General features: G+C 44.5%; 2 protein-coding genes across 3 annotated transcripts in view; one reads left to right on the top strand and one right to left on the bottom strand.

Annotated features, from left to right (window-relative positions):
• The window catches only part of POLR1B (RNA polymerase I subunit B), an 18,043-nt gene extending 13,997 nt beyond the window's left edge, over window positions 1-4,046 (bottom strand). Inside the window, exons 1-3 of the mRNA XM_069955390.1 lie at window positions 3,740-4,046; window positions 2,519-2,686; window positions 2,047-2,193 (exon numbers count right to left, since the gene is read on the bottom strand). Coding sequence (XP_069811491.1) covers window positions 2,047-2,193; window positions 2,519-2,686; window positions 3,740-3,916 — 492 coding nt within the window. The 5' untranslated portion in view covers window positions 3,917-4,046. The remainder of the gene's footprint in view (window positions 1-2,046; window positions 2,194-2,518; window positions 2,687-3,739) is intronic.
• NANP (N-acetylneuraminic acid phosphatase) lies at window positions 4,031-18,818 on the top strand. 2 transcript variants are annotated; one of them, XM_069955391.1, is made up of 3 exons: window positions 4,031-4,264; window positions 4,740-4,838; window positions 17,491-18,817. In XM_069955391.1, the coding sequence occupies exons 2-3, from the start codon at window positions 4,749-4,751 to the stop codon at window positions 18,121-18,123; spliced, it is 723 nt and encodes a 240-aa protein (XP_069811492.1). In that variant the 5' UTR covers window positions 4,031-4,264; window positions 4,740-4,748; the 3' UTR covers window positions 18,124-18,817. The 2 variants fall into 2 exon arrangements, with proteins under 2 accessions (XP_069811492.1, XP_069811493.1); XM_069955392.1 differs by lacking the exons at window positions 4,031-4,264; window positions 4,740-4,838 and adding an exon at window positions 17,304-17,372 and having other exon boundaries at window positions 17,491-18,818.

The raw sequence follows: 18,818 nt of genomic DNA, 5'->3' as shown, positions 1-18,818 counted from the left end.
CCTTTTCCCTTTTTTTTTCAAAATAAGTATAAAAAAAAAAAAAAAAAAAAAAAAAAAAAAGGAACATACATGTATTTGGCAACCATTGCATGCATAAATGTCAGAACGATAAAATGTATCAAAGTGATCAAAAAGTCAGATAAAGAAAAATGTTGTACATAGGGGCATCATATTCGCAGTCTGGGCGGGGGGAAGTTACAGTATATTTGTATTTTTACATGGTTTTTTTCAAACTTTATTTAGTATCGAATTAGTATCGAAATAAGAAAGCTGGTATCGGTATCGAACTTAAAATTCTGGTATCGTGACATCCCTAGTCAATACAGGAGCTAAAAGCTTTAACTGTTTAATTATTAATTGATTATGATGCCGGGAGTTCAAGATTTCAATCAAAGTCAAAAACAGGGTCCATGGAGCCTCAGTTACGAGTCTCAAAACACAGGAATAGCCCGATATCCCTCCTGGGTAAGAAAACCTATTGCTAAGGGGTGCCTTCTAGGGGGGAGATCACCAAACCACCCTAATATGTAACCCTTTAAAGCAAATGTACCAGCAGGTACATCACTTTAAGACTTTTACATCAATAGACTGGAGCTGGGATGCCGAGCTTGCGGTCCTTTATTTGAACTGCGGCCTGTTTCCCGCACACAGCGACGGTCTGTTTCTGGTCACCTACCCAGCCTAAAGCACTGGAAGCGGTCCCACGTGCCCCCAGTGTGATGTTGTGTCAATCAATGGAGCCACGTCACAGAGGGGAGGGCAAAAAGCCACTTTGTGGGCGGGTGGGCCCACCTCCAGGGCTTCAGGCCGGGCACCTGGAATAGGCCTGGAAAAGGACTGTGGCACCAGCATCCCCGTACCAGTCTATTGATGTAAAAATCTTAAAGGGGTTATCCAGCGCTACAAAAACATGGACACTTTCCCCCTACTGTCTCCAGTTTGGGTGGGGTTTTGAAACTCAGTTCCATTGAAGTAAATGGAGCTTAATTGCAAACTGCACCTGAACTGGAGACAACAGTAGGGGGAAAGTGGCCATGTTTTTGTAGCGCTGGATAACCCCTTTAAAAGCGATGTACCTGCTAGTACATTCGCTTTAAGTCCTACTCTGTTGCGAGTACAGGGACACAAATAGGGAAATACCAGGGTGGTCTCTTTAGCGTCAAAGTCTAACTCTGTGGTGAGTATTGTTACTGATGTGGCCTCATCGCTCCTAATATAAAATACTGACCAATATATGAGTACCTGTACTCCACATTAGTAATGTCATCACCATTTTTAGCCAAAGCCATGAATGGGACAAAAACAAGGTGACCAGGTAAATCTTTCTGTTATAGTTTCCCTCAGTACTGGTTCTACTCCTGATTTTGACAATAAATCCTGGCCAAGTACTATGTGTGAACACAGCCTTACACACCCAGATTTCATTATTGACCTGCCGCAGTTGGTGGACACTAGGACTCCTCATATTAGTACAACTGTAATTAGAATGCGTGCCATATTCTGTTTTGAAAGGCACACTGTATATTATATAGGCATACTGTATATTATATAGGCATATTGTATATCATATAGGCAGACTGTATATCCCATTATGGAGAACAGATATGTAATCACATTGATCAACCACTGTGACAATACATTACAGTTCTTAGCTAGAGATGATGGAACAGCGCTAATGTTCAGGTTCGTACAAACTCGAACCATAAGTATTTGACTCCCACAGTCTTGCCGTTCCATGGGGAAAGTGGAGACAGCCCGAGTCCCGCCTGGAAATCAGGAATACAACCTATGGCCCAGGCTGTATTCCTGTTTTCCATGCAGGACTCGGGCTGTCCTTACCTTCCCTACAGAACGGGAAGATGTTTGATCATCTCTATCCTTAGCTTGTCACACCATCACTTTTCGCTAAGCAAGACTTATGCCATGGACGTCTGACATGCCAAAATTTACCAGGTACATGTTTATAAATGGATTCGGAGGGGATATAAAATCGGATGCTCCAGCTTATAATACATTCAGGCCTATACAGTAAGATTCTGGTTATACCTGTTCCTCTTCATGATGCTGAACGAGTTTCTGGGGTGACAGGCCATATAAGTTACACAGTTTAGATCGTACCATGATCGGGACGTGCCCCAGGAATTGTTTGATGACCCCTTTCTGAATGCCGTTGACAGACCAGCTTATATCCACCTATAAAAAGTGTGACATGCCTAATTACTTACAGGAGATACAATATATAAGAACACATATCTAATGATCAAACCAACAATGTACATTTACAGAGGTTTCATAGATCAAAAACACTGGGAAATGCAATACTCCGTGGTGCTCAAGGCCGACATAGCATATCGCTAAATATGTAAACCGCAAAGGAAAAGGTGTATTTTATAAAAGCAAAAGCACTAACTAAGTACCAGGTATATGACCACCCCACAGAGGACAGTGACTTGTTCTCATTGGTCTAATGTCAGGGAAAGAAGCACAGACAGCCTAGATGTAGGAAGAGCACACTCACTGTCAGCCTTCCCCGGTATGTACACCGCCGTCCCCGGCATTCCGCAGGGTAGACCTTGGGCTCCTTGCACAGGCTTCCTTTTGGGACCATGGGAGGACTGATGACTGCATCCACAATGGCAAATGCCACATGGTCATTCCTGAAACTGAATTCCAGCGGCTTCATCGCCTACAGAAAGAAACAGTACATAGGATATGTAATTCTGTTACCAACAGGAGGGGTCAGAAACGTCACACATTATCATTATACAGTAGCGGTCTTGAGCACCAAGCATCCCACGCAATTGCGTGGGGCCCCCGACATCCAGGGGGGCCCCGCTCTGGTGCTCAAGACCGCTGTCCCACTGCTGCGATCTTAACTGTAACTATGTGCACTCATAAAGAGTGCACATAGTTACAGGCAGCAGCAGCACTGACAGGGTGAGAGCCATTGGCTCCCTCCCTGTCTGTCACTCTTGTGGCCGCAGGAAGTGTTTTCCCTGCCGTCACAAAAGGCTCTGTGTCCCTGGTGCCGGCGCTCGAGGCGTCACTGGAGCGCCGGTGCCATGACAACGGGAGAGCGGCCTCTTGTGACCGCAGGGAAAACACTTCCTGCGGCCAAAAGAGTGAAGAGAAGGGGAGACGCCCGGGCCCAGGTAAGTATGTGTGTTTATTTTTTTGTGTTATACACTATATGGGAGGGGGTGCACACAGCTGAGGTCTATATTGGGGGGGGGGGGGGCGCACAGGGAGGCTATATAAATGGAAGGTGGGGGGAGCGCACAGGGAGGCTATATAAACGGAAGGTGGGGGGAGCGCACAGGGGGTCTGTATACTTATGGGATTGCACTGGGGGTCTATATAAACGGGGTGGGGGGACATGACTTAGCTTGAGGCCCCAGAAATGCCAAGACCACCCCTGTCATTATACCAATATATGTTATGACAAGTGATGACAGCAGGGGCGGGGTTACACCACTCTCTCCCGTGTCTTCAATTTATTGTGCAGGATTTAGAGGGGAGCTCCATTAACACTGTATCTGCCATAACTCCATGAACAAGCGGTGGCAGTAGACAGGTCTTAGAGTGACAATCCACTTGCTGGTTTAGGGTCCACACCCTAGTGTTCGCCCATCTGTGGCAAAACTACAACTCCCATCATGCTTAGGAAGCCTTCTGCTGGCAGAGCATTGGGGAGCGTTGATCTGATGCCCTCTATATTGGTATCATGTTACAGCCTCACCTGAATAGCCTGGTACAGCCCCTCTGTCATGGCCTCATTGAAGGACTCGATGTGGGCTCTTGTGATGTCCTGCAGGGGAGGGTGCTGCTTACTCCCAGGCTTTCCATAGCTCGGATCAGTCAGCTTCTTCAGACTAGGCTGGCTGGGCAGGTTCTGCCACTTTTGCGTCGCATCCATTGCTTAACGTAACACCGGAGCGTAGTCCACGGTGATCTCGTCCGGAACCTTGTTCCCGGGGCTGCAGGGAGCCCACGTGCAGCGAGAAGGGGCGGGCACCTGGACATACACACGTGCTGTGTGCAGCACTTCCGACAGTGCGTACGGCTGTCAAGCGCGTCACGTGACTTCCGCCCCTTCACTTAGTAAGCGTTAGAGCGGCGGCCATTTTCCTGTAGGCCAGAGCGTCCATTTTACTGGAGACCTATATCAAAGACATTTTTATCTTCCTCTGCTCATCGTTACATCCCACTTCTTCTAGGCTGACAGTGAGTTTGTTAATTTATACGAAGAGGACGTGGAAGTATAGTAAGTATCTGGAGCTATTTATTCTATACTTCGCTTTTAGTTGCTGCCAGTGAATGCATATGCTTGTAATGTTGTGTGTGTGATGGGAGACTTTCTAGTATAAATATTTATGGGACTATTATGATACTTTGTATTCTATTATGTTACAATCTCTGTTATGATCCAGTTCAGACAGTCCACAGGGAACTCTATACATCAGCCTGGTCTTTACAGTATGTAGCTTGGAGGCAGAGCCTTGTTCACACTAGATACCATTGTAGCAAACACATCTGTACAGCAGGTTTCCATCTATGGGTATAAGCATGATTGCAGCTCTGAAGTCTTCAAAATAATAAATGCAGCTCTGGCTATAGTACAAACTGTAACTGGCAGTGTGGATGCTCTGTTTTTATGTCAGCACAATGTACATGATCTGTATTTATTTGAGACTAAGGATTCTTGTGATGTGTATGTTTTATTCCTCCCTTGTGTTCAGGTCACAGACATGGTGCTGGACGGTATTAAAGCGGTGTTTTTTGACCTGGATAACACCTTGATTGACACGTCTGGAGCCAGCAAAAAAGCGATGGCAGAGGTGAGTGCCTTGTATATTTCTATGCATGGATTTTGTCTGTTTTACGATACAGCACATGGACAAGCACAAGTATTACCCAGCCATATATATAATTTCAGGTTTCTCTTTTGAGCCATAGTAATAATAATTATATTTCTCCTGACATTGTCACCGAATCTTTGGAGCTTACTGCAAAGGGTGAAGGGTGAAGAGGGTGGGAAGGAAGGACAGAGAGGTGGTGCCAGCCTAATGCATATACAAATGTAAGCCCCCGCCGTTAGACACAGGGCTGCCGGATTAAAAGTTGTTTTTATGACAATAACTGCATCACCTGCCGAACGGACCCCAGGACAGATCTTTGATTAAAAGCAGCTCTCTGAAGGTACAAGTGGTTTGGGGGGGACAGATTGTGGGTACAGAGTGGCTTTAAATAGGTTTTTTGACATAGGATTTTTATTGGTCCATGCGAAAGAGAGGGGGAATTACAGCCCTTGGCTTCCTGACCAGATAGGTGGTCTATATTCCTATACACTGACACCTTATAGAAGCTTTCCCAGTTATCTCGGGAAACCCATTGAAATTTAAATCTATGCAGGGGATTTGGAGCTCTGTGTCAGAACAAATAAGCTCCAGTATAACAACATGATCATGAAAGATGGAGATTGAGATGGACATCACAGTAAGGTATAACTATGGCTTTATACTTTCCACTGACTTTTAGGAAATTCATATTTTGAGAATGTGTCCTTAAAGGGGTATTCCAGGAAAAACTAACTTTTCCCCTATCCACATGATAGGGGAGAAGTAGGTGAACACAGGGGGTCCGACCACTAAACCCCCCAGTAATCTCTGTATTGGACATGACCAGCTCTGTTATGAATAGAGCCCCGGGTCTATTCATTCGATTCGTTTCTTCATAGGAATGAATAGAGTCACAGGTCACGTGCCAACCCAGGGCTCTATTTATAACAGAGTCGGCGGAGTCCGATAGAGAAAACGCTGGGGGGTTCAGGGGTCGGACCCCTGATGATCCCCTACTTTTTCCCTATCCTGTGGATAGGAAAAAAAAATTTCTCCCTAAATATACCCCTTTAGGCTGGTAATACAGTGTGGCAGTTAAAAACTCTTAATTCTTAGAGAGTGTATTTTTAGACTAGACAGTCTAAGGCTATGTTCACACAATGTAAATTATCAATTAATCACGGCTATTGTTGCAATTTGCAACCATGGCCAGGATTAAATGATAATTTACATTGTGCTGCAGTCAATGGGATCCCGGCTGGAGTGTATACACATAGGGGGGCATTTATTAAGTCCGGCGTTTTTTACGACGGAATTATAAATGCCCCCGCAGCTCCGGCGCTACGGGGATTTATGTAGAGGCGGACTGCCTCTACATAAATCCGGTGCGCACCGCCGAAGACCTACGCCAGCTGAGGACTGGAGTAGGTTTTCGGCGTACATTTGGGCGGAACGGATGGTAAATCGCGCGGACTCAGAGTTCCGTTCCGCCCACTACACGCCCCCTTTCCGCCCCCCTGGCGTACTCGGCGGAAAGTGCCGATTTGCGAATATTTTATTCGCAGATCGGCCATTTGCGTATAAAAAAATACGCAAATCGGCACTTTCCGACGAAAATCATCCGTTCGCCGGATGATACATGTGGCCCGTAGTATACACTCCAGCCAGGATCCCTAGCAGCCGCAGCGAACACTGACTTGTCAATTTTGTGTGGCCGCTATTCATTGAAAAGCGACCGCACAAAAATGTCAGTTAACACAAAAGAGCGTGCAGCTCTGGCCGCATTCTCCATTGTGTGCCATTCACCAGAAGAGAAGTTGCAGTACTGGCTGGAATAAACTTCACAGACATCGGCAGGTGTCATACTTAGTGTGAACCTGACCTAAGAATGCAGCAGATTTATCACTCAGTGTCCTCTTCTGCCACCTCTGTCCGTGCCAGGAACTGTCAGGAGGACCACCGACTGAAGTGTAAAGTCTATTGGGACCTTTAAACCAAGTTAACAAAACTGAAGATCTCGGGATCATTTTATGATATAGATGGTGAAATGGGAAATTTTGAAATTATCACTAAAGATTCTGCTATGTTCATGATCTCTCAGATTCAATAAACACAAACGACACAAATGAAGAATTCAGTATATTTACAATACAATATTTATGTACAATAATCCGGCATCTTTCTGGATGGTAGGATTGCATCTCAAGAGCGTAGGATCTTCTTCCATCACACTTGGCCGAACAACCACTTCTGAATGGACGTTCATAGCTGCGTGATAATCCAAGCTCCAGATACTGTTCAACCATCCTCCAGATTAAATTTACTGTAAAAAACATGGAAGATTGTCAGCAGAAAAAGTCCAACTAGTCCATCTAGTCCATCTGGTCTGCCCTTCTATTATTTCCTTTACTATTATCCTAGGATAGCTATATGTGTATCCTGGGCAGGTTTACATTCACTTACAGTACATTTACTAACCACATCTGCTTGGAGGCTGTTCCAAGCATCTACTTAGCTTTCAGTACAGCCATATTTTCTCATATTGCTTCTGATCTTTCCCCAACTAACCTCAGATTGTGTCCACTTGTTCTTGTGTTCAATGGTTTAATAAGGGCCAGAGGAACACCACAGGAACACCACAGAAGCTTTTAGTGCCGTCCAGAGCGCAGTTTCTCTCTTCAGCTCAACATGAAAGAGAAACATTAAAAGATAGTTAGATCTTTCAATAGCACACACTACAAATGTCACACAAACAGCCAAATCTACACTACCACATGTATTGCCTTATATACGACACCATCTCTTATGTTACTCATATAGAACACCCCACATTCATACATATGTACATAAGGCAGGCAGAGGTAAGGAAAGATAGCACAATACCAGCCTTCACCTGTAGATGACATTTTGCCCATAGAAGACATTCACCTACCTCAGATGTTGTGTGTTAACATATTTTTATTCTTCCAATTCATAATTTTACAAAAAAAAAGAATACCATAGCTACCCCTATAACATGATCACACAAATCAGCAACACATAGTTGATGGTAACAATCTTCTTGTTCTATGTTCTTTCTGGCCAAGGCATCTTCTTGCAGAACAGGATCCACAGCTACCTCTAGCACATGATCACAGACATATGCCACAACTATTATACAGCATACAACATTCACATGCTCAATATTTAGAAGATAGCCAGTGGTGAGAAATGATGGGTATGATGGCATACCCATGATTTTCTTTAGCTGGCTTCTTGTCCATGGAGGATAGTCCTCTGTCCCAGATCTTCTTGTTCTATATTTTTTTCTCACCACAGCATTTTCTTGGAGAATGGGATCCACAGCTACTTCTAGCACATGATCACAGACATACGCCACAACTATCAAACAGTATACAACATTCACATGCGCAGTATTTGGAAGGTAGCCTGTGGTGAGAAATGATGAGTATGATCACAAACCCATTTTTTTCTTTAGCTGGCATCTTGTCCATGGACAGTAGTCACCTGCCTCAGTTCATCAAGAACACCGTACCTATAACATGATCACACAAATCAGGCACACATGGCTGATGGTAACAATCTTCTTGTTCTATCTTCTTATTGGCCAAGGCATCTTCTTGCAGAACGGAATCCACAGCTACCTCTAGCACATGATCACAGACATACGCCACAACTAGCGTACAGCATACTACATTCACATGTGCAATATTTGTAGGATAGCCTGTGGTAAGAAATGATGTGTATAATAGCATACCCATCATTCTCTTTAGCTGGCTTCTTGCCCATGGAGGATAGTCGTCGGTCCCAGGTCTTCTTTTTCGATCTTCTTCCTTGCCACAAAAACTTTTCTCAGAACGGAAATCACAGCTACTTCTAGCACATGATCACAGACATACGCCACAACTATCATACAGCATACAGCATTCACATGCGCAATATTTGGAAGATAGTCTGTGGTGAGAAAAGATGGGTATGATCACATACACATTATTCTCTTTAGGCTGTGTTCACACCTACCGGATCCGCAGCGGTTTTCACACTGCAAGTTAGCAGTGAAATCCGCTGCGGATCCAGTAGTATGAAGGTGAATGGGTCCCATACACGCAGCAATTCCACTGCGTGTATGGGACCCGGCCCCTTTAACCCCGGCGCCACCGGCCGAAAGCCCGCCCGCAGCCCTTTAAATCTTCCATGGAGAGTAGTCCTCTGTCCCAGATCTTCTTCTTCAATCTTTTTTCTGGCCACAGTATTTTCTTGCAGAATGGAAACCTCAGCTACTTCTAGCACATGATCACAGACATACACCACAACTAGTATACAGCATACATCATTCACATGTGCAATATTTAGAAGGTAGCCTGTGGTGAGAAATGATTGGTGTAATAAAATATCCATTTTTATCTTTAGCTGGCTTCTTGCCCGTGGAGAGTAGTCCTCTGCCCCAGGTCTTCTTGTTTTATCTTCTTTCTGACCACAGAATCTTCTTGCAGAATGGGATCCACAGCTACTTCTAGCACATGATCACAGACATACACCACAACTATCATACAGCATACAACATTCACATGTGCAATATTTGGAAGATAGCCCGGTGGTGAGAAAACATGGGTATGATGGCATACCCATCATTCTATATAGCTGGCTTTTTTTCCATGGAGTGTAGTCGTCTGTCCCAGATCTTATTGTTCTATCTTCTTTATGGCCATAGCATCTTCTTGCAGAACGGAAACCACAGCTCCTTCTAGCACATGATCACAGACATACGCCACAACTATCATACAGCATACAACATTCACATGTGCAGTATTTGGAAGATAGCCTGTAGTGAGAAATGATGGGTGTGATCACATACCCATTTTTTCTTTAGCTGGCATCTTGCCCTTGAAGAGTAGTCATCTGTCCCAGGTCTTCTTGTTCTATTTTCTTTCTTCCCATGGCATCCTCTTGCAGAAAAGAAACCACAGCTTCTTCTAGCACATGATCACAGACATACACCACAACTAGCATACAACATTCACATGCGCAATATTTGGATAGCTTGTGTTGGAAAATGATGGATATGATCAAATACCCATCATTCTCTTTAGCTGGCTTGTTGCCCATGGAGAGTAGTCCTCTGTTCCGGGTCTTCTTGTTCAGTCTTCTTTCTGGCTACAGCATCTTCTTGCAGAACGGGATCCACAGCTACATCTAGCACAGACATACACCACAACTATCACACAGCATACAACATTCACATGTGCAGTATTTGGGAGGTAGCCTGTGGTTAGAAATGATGGGTTTGATAAGAGTCTTTACCTTTCTTCTTCTCCCATATCTTCTATTTAAATGATGGTTACTATAACAGTCTTTATCTCTAGCTGGCATATTGCCCTTGCCCCTGGACTTTAATCAGATTTTTATTCTCGCCAATACAGTGTTTTACAAATAGAAAGCCTAGATCGTGTGCCATGATTAGTTGTGTTTTTTTTTTCTTTTACCCAATGATGTACTGATCGGAATATTATTTTATGTTGACCAATAAGGTATACAAAAATGATACTATGGCTATCTCAGCACATGACCACAGATAATATGTCATCTATCCCCTCATAAATAACATTGGTACATACATAAGGCTATGCTAATACATAGCGTTAATTAGCTTCTTTTAGCAAAGTGCGCAATTCACGATAAAATGGAGCTAATTAACGCTATTTAAACACAATGTGTGATCATAACCTAAGGCTATGTTCCCACACTGTTGCTTTTCGGAAAAGATCGGACGCTGATTGCAATGAAATCAGCGTCTGTTCTTTTCTGCAGAGGCGGCATTGCATTGTATTTAATGCAATGCCCCCTGCTGAGTTACGACTTTTTCTTTTTTCTAAAGAATGGCCGTTAAAATAAAGAACATGCTTATAATTTCCGTACGCTGTTCACCGAAATAATAGCTGTTCACACAATATAAAGTACGTCCAGCGTACTACATCGTAGTCAATGGTTAATTGAATTGCGGTCACACCCAACAGTACTCACAATTCAAGTGTAAAAAGTTAATGCTCCTGCAGCCGATACAGCAGTATTGGCTGTAGGAGCGTGCTGAAGGCTGCCTGGTGTCTGGCTGTATAAGACCGTCCGTTGCTGTACTAAATGTGAACATACAGTAGCTTAAGGCAACCAGTGTACAGTGCAGAATTGCCCAATCCCCCCTCTAGTAATATTAGATAGACGTCACCTGTAGTCTTTGCCCCGGGGTCGTTCTCTCTCCAGCGTTCCGCAGCTTTAAAAGAAAGAAGAAACATTTGTAGCTAAACTGCCCCCATAGCGACCAATCAGAGCCCAGCTTTCATTTTATAGCAAACATTATCATTGAAAGTCTGGTGTATCTCAGTGTAATACATGTGTGTGTAACCTGGATATAAGAAGAAATGTTATACTGCATGTGTCCATAACCATAGCTGGTGGCGCACAGCCATAGCGTTTCATCCCTTTAATAGAAAACATTATAGGTTGTATCTTACACCTGCCCCTCCCCCATTATCTATCACTCATCCCCACCCGGCCTAGATAGACCCACCTGTATTGTAGTTCAGTCTTCACCCTGTGGTACTCCAGCATACACATGTAGGACGTTGTTCCAGTCATGTCCCAGGAGGAGATGTCTGTGTAGCAGGAGATGGAGGACGCTCCTGTGATGTATATAGTGTGCTGTGGTTTCTCTGGTGGCAGCAAGCTGTGGATGACATCTGTGTATCTGATCCATGTTGTCATGTTAACCAGAGGCATGGTGACATCACTTTGTTTATACCACTATTGTGGCAGCCAATCAGATTAGTGCTTATAGGTTTGCCATATAAAAGCAATGATCTGATTGGTTGCTAGGGTCAATGACTGTGGCAGCCACTCAGATTAGTGCTTATAGGTTTTCCAATTGAAGCAATAATCTGATTGGTTGCTATGGTCACATGATAGTTTTTTTTTTGTCCCTGTTACAACATCTGTCATCACATAATCTCCTATGGGGGCAATAAAATGTAAATAGAAACAATGATGAAGTAATGATATATTAGTGACAGTGTATCTTGCTGTGTACGGCCTCAGGTGTACAATGTGACTACTGACAGCACATGATGGAACAGGGGAAACATCTCACTACTAGGGAGATCAGTAATAACCATCTACTAGTAAATCTGTAGCTTTTCTCCCATAGCAACAAACTAGAGCCGAGCTTTCATCTTACCGAGTTCTGATTGGTTTCTATGGGCAACAAACACAGATGTATTACTAGATAGAGTGTGGTCCTATCTCTCAGTGTGTTTACATGTCTGTCACCTGTTATACTGGTATTGCAATAACCACAATGCAAAGTCGCTGAAATTAAAGGTAAAAACATGTTAAAAGTGCTGAGTGGTTTTTCTGATCCAAAGATGGAAAAAAAATGACAGTAAAGTAAATTGTGTGTGTGTATAGACTAAAAGTTTGTATCATGTGCAGCAGTGGTTTTACAGCCCTTCTGAGGTGTGCAATACACAGTGGAGGATAAGGGCCCTATCAGGGCCGTCTTACCCATTGGGCATGGTAGGCGGCTGCCCGGGGGCCCTTGCGTCCTAGGGGGCCCCTGCCCGCTGTAACATACCCGTATTTTTCACTTTATAAGACGCACTTTTTTTCCTACCGAAGTGGGGGGAAAAACTAAGTGCGTCCTATAAAGCGAAGACGGCTCCCAAGCAGTGCCGAGCACCGCAAGGAAGCCGCCCCGCCCGCCCTCTCTATTGCCGCTCACTATGCATATGCATAGTGAGCGGCCCTGAGCGACCCCCTCCGCCCGCCCAGCCCGCCCCTTCTATTGCCGCTCAGCTGAGCCGATCAGAAGCCCAGGAAAGTGCAATGAGCAGCAGCTAAGCGGCTATAGAAGGGGCGGCTGGGCGGGCGGTCCTCCGGGCACAGGCAGTGGGGTACAGAGACGCTGCCTATGTCCCGGATGTGTCGTGCAGCCTCTATCATTCATGATAGAGGCTGCAGGACACTTCCGGCACAGGCAGTCTCTCTGTACCCCGCTGCCTATTCCCGGAGGATGACGTTAATGCACGCTGCTGGGAAACATCAGCTGCTGGGGCCGGCGGACGGGTGAGTAACTGGTTTGTTGTTTTTCTGTTCGGCAGGGGGGATTGGCTACTATGGGGGGGCACTGGCTACTATGGGGGGGCACTGGCTACTATGGGGGGGCACTGGCTACTATGGGGGCACTGGCTACTATGTGGGGGCACTGGCTACTATGGGGGGCACTATGTGGGGGCATTGGCTACTATGTGGGGCACTATATGGGGGCATTGGCTACTATGTGGGGCACTATATGTAAAGATGTGGGGGTTTTGATGGTGGCGGCCGCGGGGGGCCCAATTCGCACCTTTGCCCAGGGGCCCATAATGCTGTTTAGACGGGCCTGGGCCCTATTACACGGAGCAATAATATGCCAAATCAGGCCGATATCACTTCATGTAATAAAGACAACTATCAGCTGAAGAACCGCTTCACAATGCCCCCTTCCTATTACACCCTTCCTTATATACGCTTTGGCCCCTCCCCTTGCCCTGTGGTTCACCTTCCTCTTATGCTGCGTTTACATGTACCGATTATCGTGAGAATTTGCACAATAACGATCGAATTCGAACGATAATCGTACGTGTAAATGCAGCAAACGACGAACGAGAAATCGTTCATTTTGATCTTTCAACATGTTATCAAAGCGGCGTTTGTCGTTCGCAAAAAATTTGCCGATCGTTCCGTGTAAACATGAACCACTTAAAGAGAGCAGAGATATGTCACAAGTAGGAGCACACCAGCAAATATAGAAAAAATACACAAATATGTTTTATTGATATAAATCAGACAATTACACAAAACAAAATAGAATAGCAAAGGAAAAACAAATCCCTGCACATTAAAAACATTTAAAAATCCCAAAAAGAGGGAAAAACACGGTGGGACCCACACGGTATAGGGGACCCCCAGGCCAGCATACGGTCATCTAATATAGCTCCATCAACCCTCACACAAATGCAGGCTAGATAAACACCATAAACAATAAACAAAAGGTGTACAAATCAAAACCAACAGTGTACATGTGTGATATGAAGGTGACTGGGACATAAAAAATGAACAATAAATCAAATGATACACATCACCAAACACAGAGGGAGAGGAGCAACTCGTTGCGGCTTATGATACCCCTACGCGTTACGTTCCACCGGAACTTCGTCAGGGAGACAGCGTGATGTGCAGAGATCCTATTTATCTGCAATAGTAGCTAGGGGAGCACCTGTTACATATACAGAGTAATAATTAGTCAGATTAGCCAACCTGTAAGCGATGATGTATCCCGCAGGGTGTATGTGACCAAAGCAAGATGGCGCCCGCGGCGTATCAATCCTCCAACTGCGCTTGCGCAGCCAAGGTACTGGCAAAAGATGAAGCCGGAAATTGCCTCAAGAAGGCAAACCGTACGTCACAATACCCACGTCGCCGCCCGCGGCGTATCAATCATCCAACTGCGCTTGCGCAGCCAAGGTACTGGTAAATGATGAAGCCGGAAATTGCCTCAAGAGGGCAAACCGTACGTCACAATACACTGAAATACCACACATAAGGCAACACTCATAGTATACGCTCACACATACCGTCGCATGCGCATAAGGATACTGGCAATGGTCACTCCCAGCAGGGATGTTTGGGCAATGTGTGATAATACCCTGATCAAAAATGGCGTAAGCGGCACATGAATGACACGACTGCGTGTGTGTGAATATCACAATAACAAAATGCAATAAATAAGAAACAAAAATTACACCTGGTAAACAAAAAAAAAAAAAAAAAAACACAAGGCGGTTTACAATAGACTTATGTATTAAACTTCTATGCGACATATGGGTTAACACCGGCAGCACGAGCTAATACGCATAGCGTGCATACGCCGTAACCATTGACAAAGCAATCATCTGTAAACATCAGTATATAGCCAAAATGTATAACCTATAGCCAATATTGTCCCATAGCTAGATGAAAAATTATATCACGCAGAGTATATAATGCAGTTAGCCACAAGTCTAATGTCATTACTAAGTATTGCAGTCGCGAAAATAGGATGTAAATACAGGATTGTGAGTAACTATAAATTGGCCACCACCACAAAAAGTGAAAAATACAAATACTGAAATATATAAATCACTGATCAGTGATATATTTAGGTTGGCTAATCTGACTAATTATTACTCTGTATATGTAACAGGTGCTCCCCTAGCTACTATTGCAGATAAATAGGATCTCTGCACATCACTCTGTCTCCCTGACGAAGTTCCGGTGGAACGTAACGCGTAGGGGTATCATAGGCCGCAACGAGTCGCTCCTCTCCCTCTGTGTTTGGTGATGTGTATCATTTGATTTATTGTTCATTTTTTATGTCCCAGTCACCTTCATATCACACATGTACACTGTTGGTTTTGATTTGTACACCTTTTGTTTATTGTTTATGGTGTTTATCTAGCCTGCATTTGTGTGAGGGTTGATGGAGCTATATTAGATGACCGTATGCTGGCCTGGGGGTCCCATATACCGTGTGGGTCCCACCGTGTTTTCCCCTCTTTTTGGGATTTTTAAATGTTTTTAATGTGCAGGGATTTGTTTTTCCTTTGCTATTCTATTTTGTTTTGTGTAATTGTCTGATTTATATCAATAAAACATATTTGTGTATTTTTTCTATATTTGCTGGTGTGCTCCTACTTGTGACATATCTCTGCTCTCTTTAAGTGGTTCATGTTTTTTGGTTTGTCGTAGGAAGCACCCCATTTTTCTGATATTTTTGGTAGTGCAGGCCCCCATCTTCTTCAACATCGTTCCGTGTAAACAGTCGTCGCGCGATAGTCCGGCCGCCCGCAGCCCCGCTCGCAGCCCGGCCCCGCGCTCATCCGCAGTCTCCTGCGCCGGCTCGATCGCCACCCCCGTCGTCGCTCTGATCGCCACCCCCGCCGCCCCTCCGATCGCCCCCGCCGCTCCGGCCGCCCCCCCCCCCCCCGCCGCGAGCATACATTGCCTGCTCCGCGTAGCAGGTCTTCGACATCCCCGGCTCCCCTCTTCAGTGCACTGATTGGCTGAAGAGGGGAGTCGGGAATTTCAAACGGCTCCTCTTCAGCCAATCAGTGCTCCTCTTCAGCACTGGCCGTTTGAAATTCCCGACTCCCTTCTTCAGCCAATCAATGCAAGGCAGCACTGATTGGCTGAAGAGGAGCCGTTTGAAATTACCGGCTCCCCTCTTTAGCCAATCAGTGCTGCCTGCACAGCATAAGGGCACAAGTAAGAGATTCTAGAAAGTGCGACCTTTGTACCTCTGCCCATACCATAGGCTCTAATGCATATGCATACTATTGGAGAGACAGGCTTTTTTTATTTATTTTTTTCAAACAAGACAGGCTTTTGAACTGCGTGCGGATAATAAACTTGATGGTGCTTGTCTTCTTCAATCCGCGCAACACAGTATCTATGGTTTCCCCAAAAAAGCCTAGAATTTTGATTAATGCGACCTAAGAACAGCGTCTTCCTTGCATGATACAGCTCTACTATGTTCACACTACGTATATTTGAGGCTGTATATTTGAGGCTGTATAGCAACCAAAACAAGGAGTGGCTTGAAAACACAGAAAGGCTCTGTTCACATAATGTTGCAATTGAGTGGAAGGCCGTCATTCAATGGCAAATATGTGCTGTTATTTTAAAACAACGGCTGTTATATTGAAATAATGGAAGTTATTTACCGTTATATGGCGGCCATCCACTCAATTACAACATTATGTGAACAGAGCCTTTCTGTGTTTTCAAGCCACTCCTGGTTTTGGTTGCTATGGGGACCTGACATGAGGACCAAATACAGCCTGAAATATACTGTGTGTGAACCCAGCATACCTTGCATTTGTGTATTGCACTGTGGTCACAGACAGTGATTTCGGGAAGTGTCCAGTCTTAAATGCACTACCACCGAAGATTATGAGCATCCAGTCCTGACCACTTGACCCATTTCTCCAGATCCCTTGACAATATTTCCACATCTAAATGGGCATGTCATTAAAGTGAATGTACCATGTCACTAAGTGATTTTTTTTTTCTCACGTGCACAGGCCCCCCCAGTGTAGTGATATCCCCTCCCTTCTGTGAAGTGCCTCCATTAGAATCAGGCCTGGCCACATCACTGGCCACGAGGGGAGGGGATATTGTTACGCTCAGGATGCCGGGCCTGTCTCCAGTGCATAGAGCCGGGCATCTTTTTGACCAATGGCTGTTATATTGAAATAATGGCAGTTATTTACTGTTATATGGCGGTCATCCACTCAATTTCACCATTGTGTGGACAGAGCCTTTCTGTGTTTTTAATCCACTCCTGGTTTTGGTTGCAATATGAGGACCACAATACTGACTGAAATATAAGTAGTGTGAACCCAGCCTAAAGGGGTTAACCAGCGCTAAAAAAATATGGCTTTTCCCCTTCTCTTGTCTCCAGTTCAGGTGTGGTTTGCAATTGAAAAGTGGCTATGTTTTTGTAGCGCTGGATAACCTCTTAAAGAATCCTTGTGACTATTAAAAAAAAACACCTAAATCTCATGTGTTTATTATATTTTTACAGGTAATAAAGTTACTGGTTGATAAAGGTCAGTTCAGTGAAGAGGACGCTCGCACTATATGTAATAATTTCCAAATAAAACTTCTTCATGAAACCTTTGATTCCTCCCAAATGACCATTGATGACCTCCGGGTCTCACACTTTGAAGCATCCATGCAGGACATCAGATCTGGGGGCCATATGGACTTAGCCAAAGAGTGTTACAATGTATGGAAAACAAACCGCCTAAGGCTCATGACACTGCCAGAAAGCATCAAAAGTATGCTGCGTGAACTCCGAAAATCTGCCAGCTTGGTGCTTCTCACCAATGGAAACAGACAGGTCCAGAGAGAGAAAATCGAGGCCTGCGGTGTGAGTCCATACTTTGATGCAATTGTGGTTGGAGGAGAACATGCTGAAGAGAAGCCAGCGCCATCTATTTTTCTTCATTGCTGTGACCTGGTGCAGGTGAAACCGGAGGACTGTGTGATGGTAGGCGACAATCTGGACACGGATATTCTCGGAGGACTGAATGCTGGACTTAAGGCAACTATTTGGTTAAATAATAATACCCATGTAACCAGCGACCCCAAGCCTGCACCTCACTATATCATTGACTCTATGACTCGCCTTCCCGAGGTTCTACGGAATCTATAGTAGCTTACAAACTGCAATAGGCGCAAGAGGGTGTAAACATGGTTGAACAATATGTCTCATATACTGTTCTATGTCATACTTAATGGAGCAAAATGGTCAATTCATTGATCCTTAGCAATAAAATACAAGATCTCCAATCATTATAAGCAGTACCTGTCACCACTCTAATATAAAGTTGGCTGAAGGGAAAAATACTGAATAAGCTGCAGTACCACTGCCCCCCACTAGTCTTTGTTTACGGTTCATCAGTTATATACCCATATACTTACATGACTGCTGTAGGCACTGCTGAGGCCAGTGATTGGCTGTGCTGGTCCCGCAGCAACTTCATTACAGTGCCGCAAATATTTAAACAATTTCCCCGCTCCCGGCATGATATTGATATATCGCGAGTAGAAAGACTCCACTACAGGGAGCCCTCAGATTTATTTATTTTTTTCCAGATCTTGTAGAGAATCTGTAAATTATTGTGCACAATAATAACCTGGGAATCGATCACTACAGTATATATGGCCTATTATTCCCTGGGTCTTAGTGCCACTGTGCCCCTTTGCGCAGCGTACATGGAGTAGTGTGGAGTGTAAGGGTGCTAGAGCCCAGGGAACTATAGGCCTTACCTCCTTGACACTATTCATGGTATGAATTAAGTTGATTATTTATGATAATAAAGACACAGAAAAAAGATATGCCCTGAA

The sequence above is a fragment of the Dendropsophus ebraccatus genome, chromosome 15 (assembly GCF_027789765.1).
Source record: "Dendropsophus ebraccatus isolate aDenEbr1 chromosome 15, aDenEbr1.pat, whole genome shotgun sequence".
Classification (NCBI taxonomy): Eukaryota; Metazoa; Chordata; class Amphibia; order Anura; family Hylidae; genus Dendropsophus; species Dendropsophus ebraccatus.
Note: the sequence above shows the minus strand (reverse complement) of the source record. Positions and strands in the feature narration are given on the sequence as shown.

What these genes read in the sequence shown, in the direction of transcription:
- NANP (XM_069955391.1), top strand. Translation starts at nt 4,749, where the DNA reads ATGGTGCTGGACGGTATTAAAGCGGTGTTTTTTGACCTGGATAACACC. An exon ending in GCAAAAAAGCGATGGCAGAG is followed by an intron (nt 4,839 to 17,490) that starts GTGAGTGCCTTG and finishes ATATTTTTACAG; the next exon opens with GTAATAAAGTTACTGGTTGA.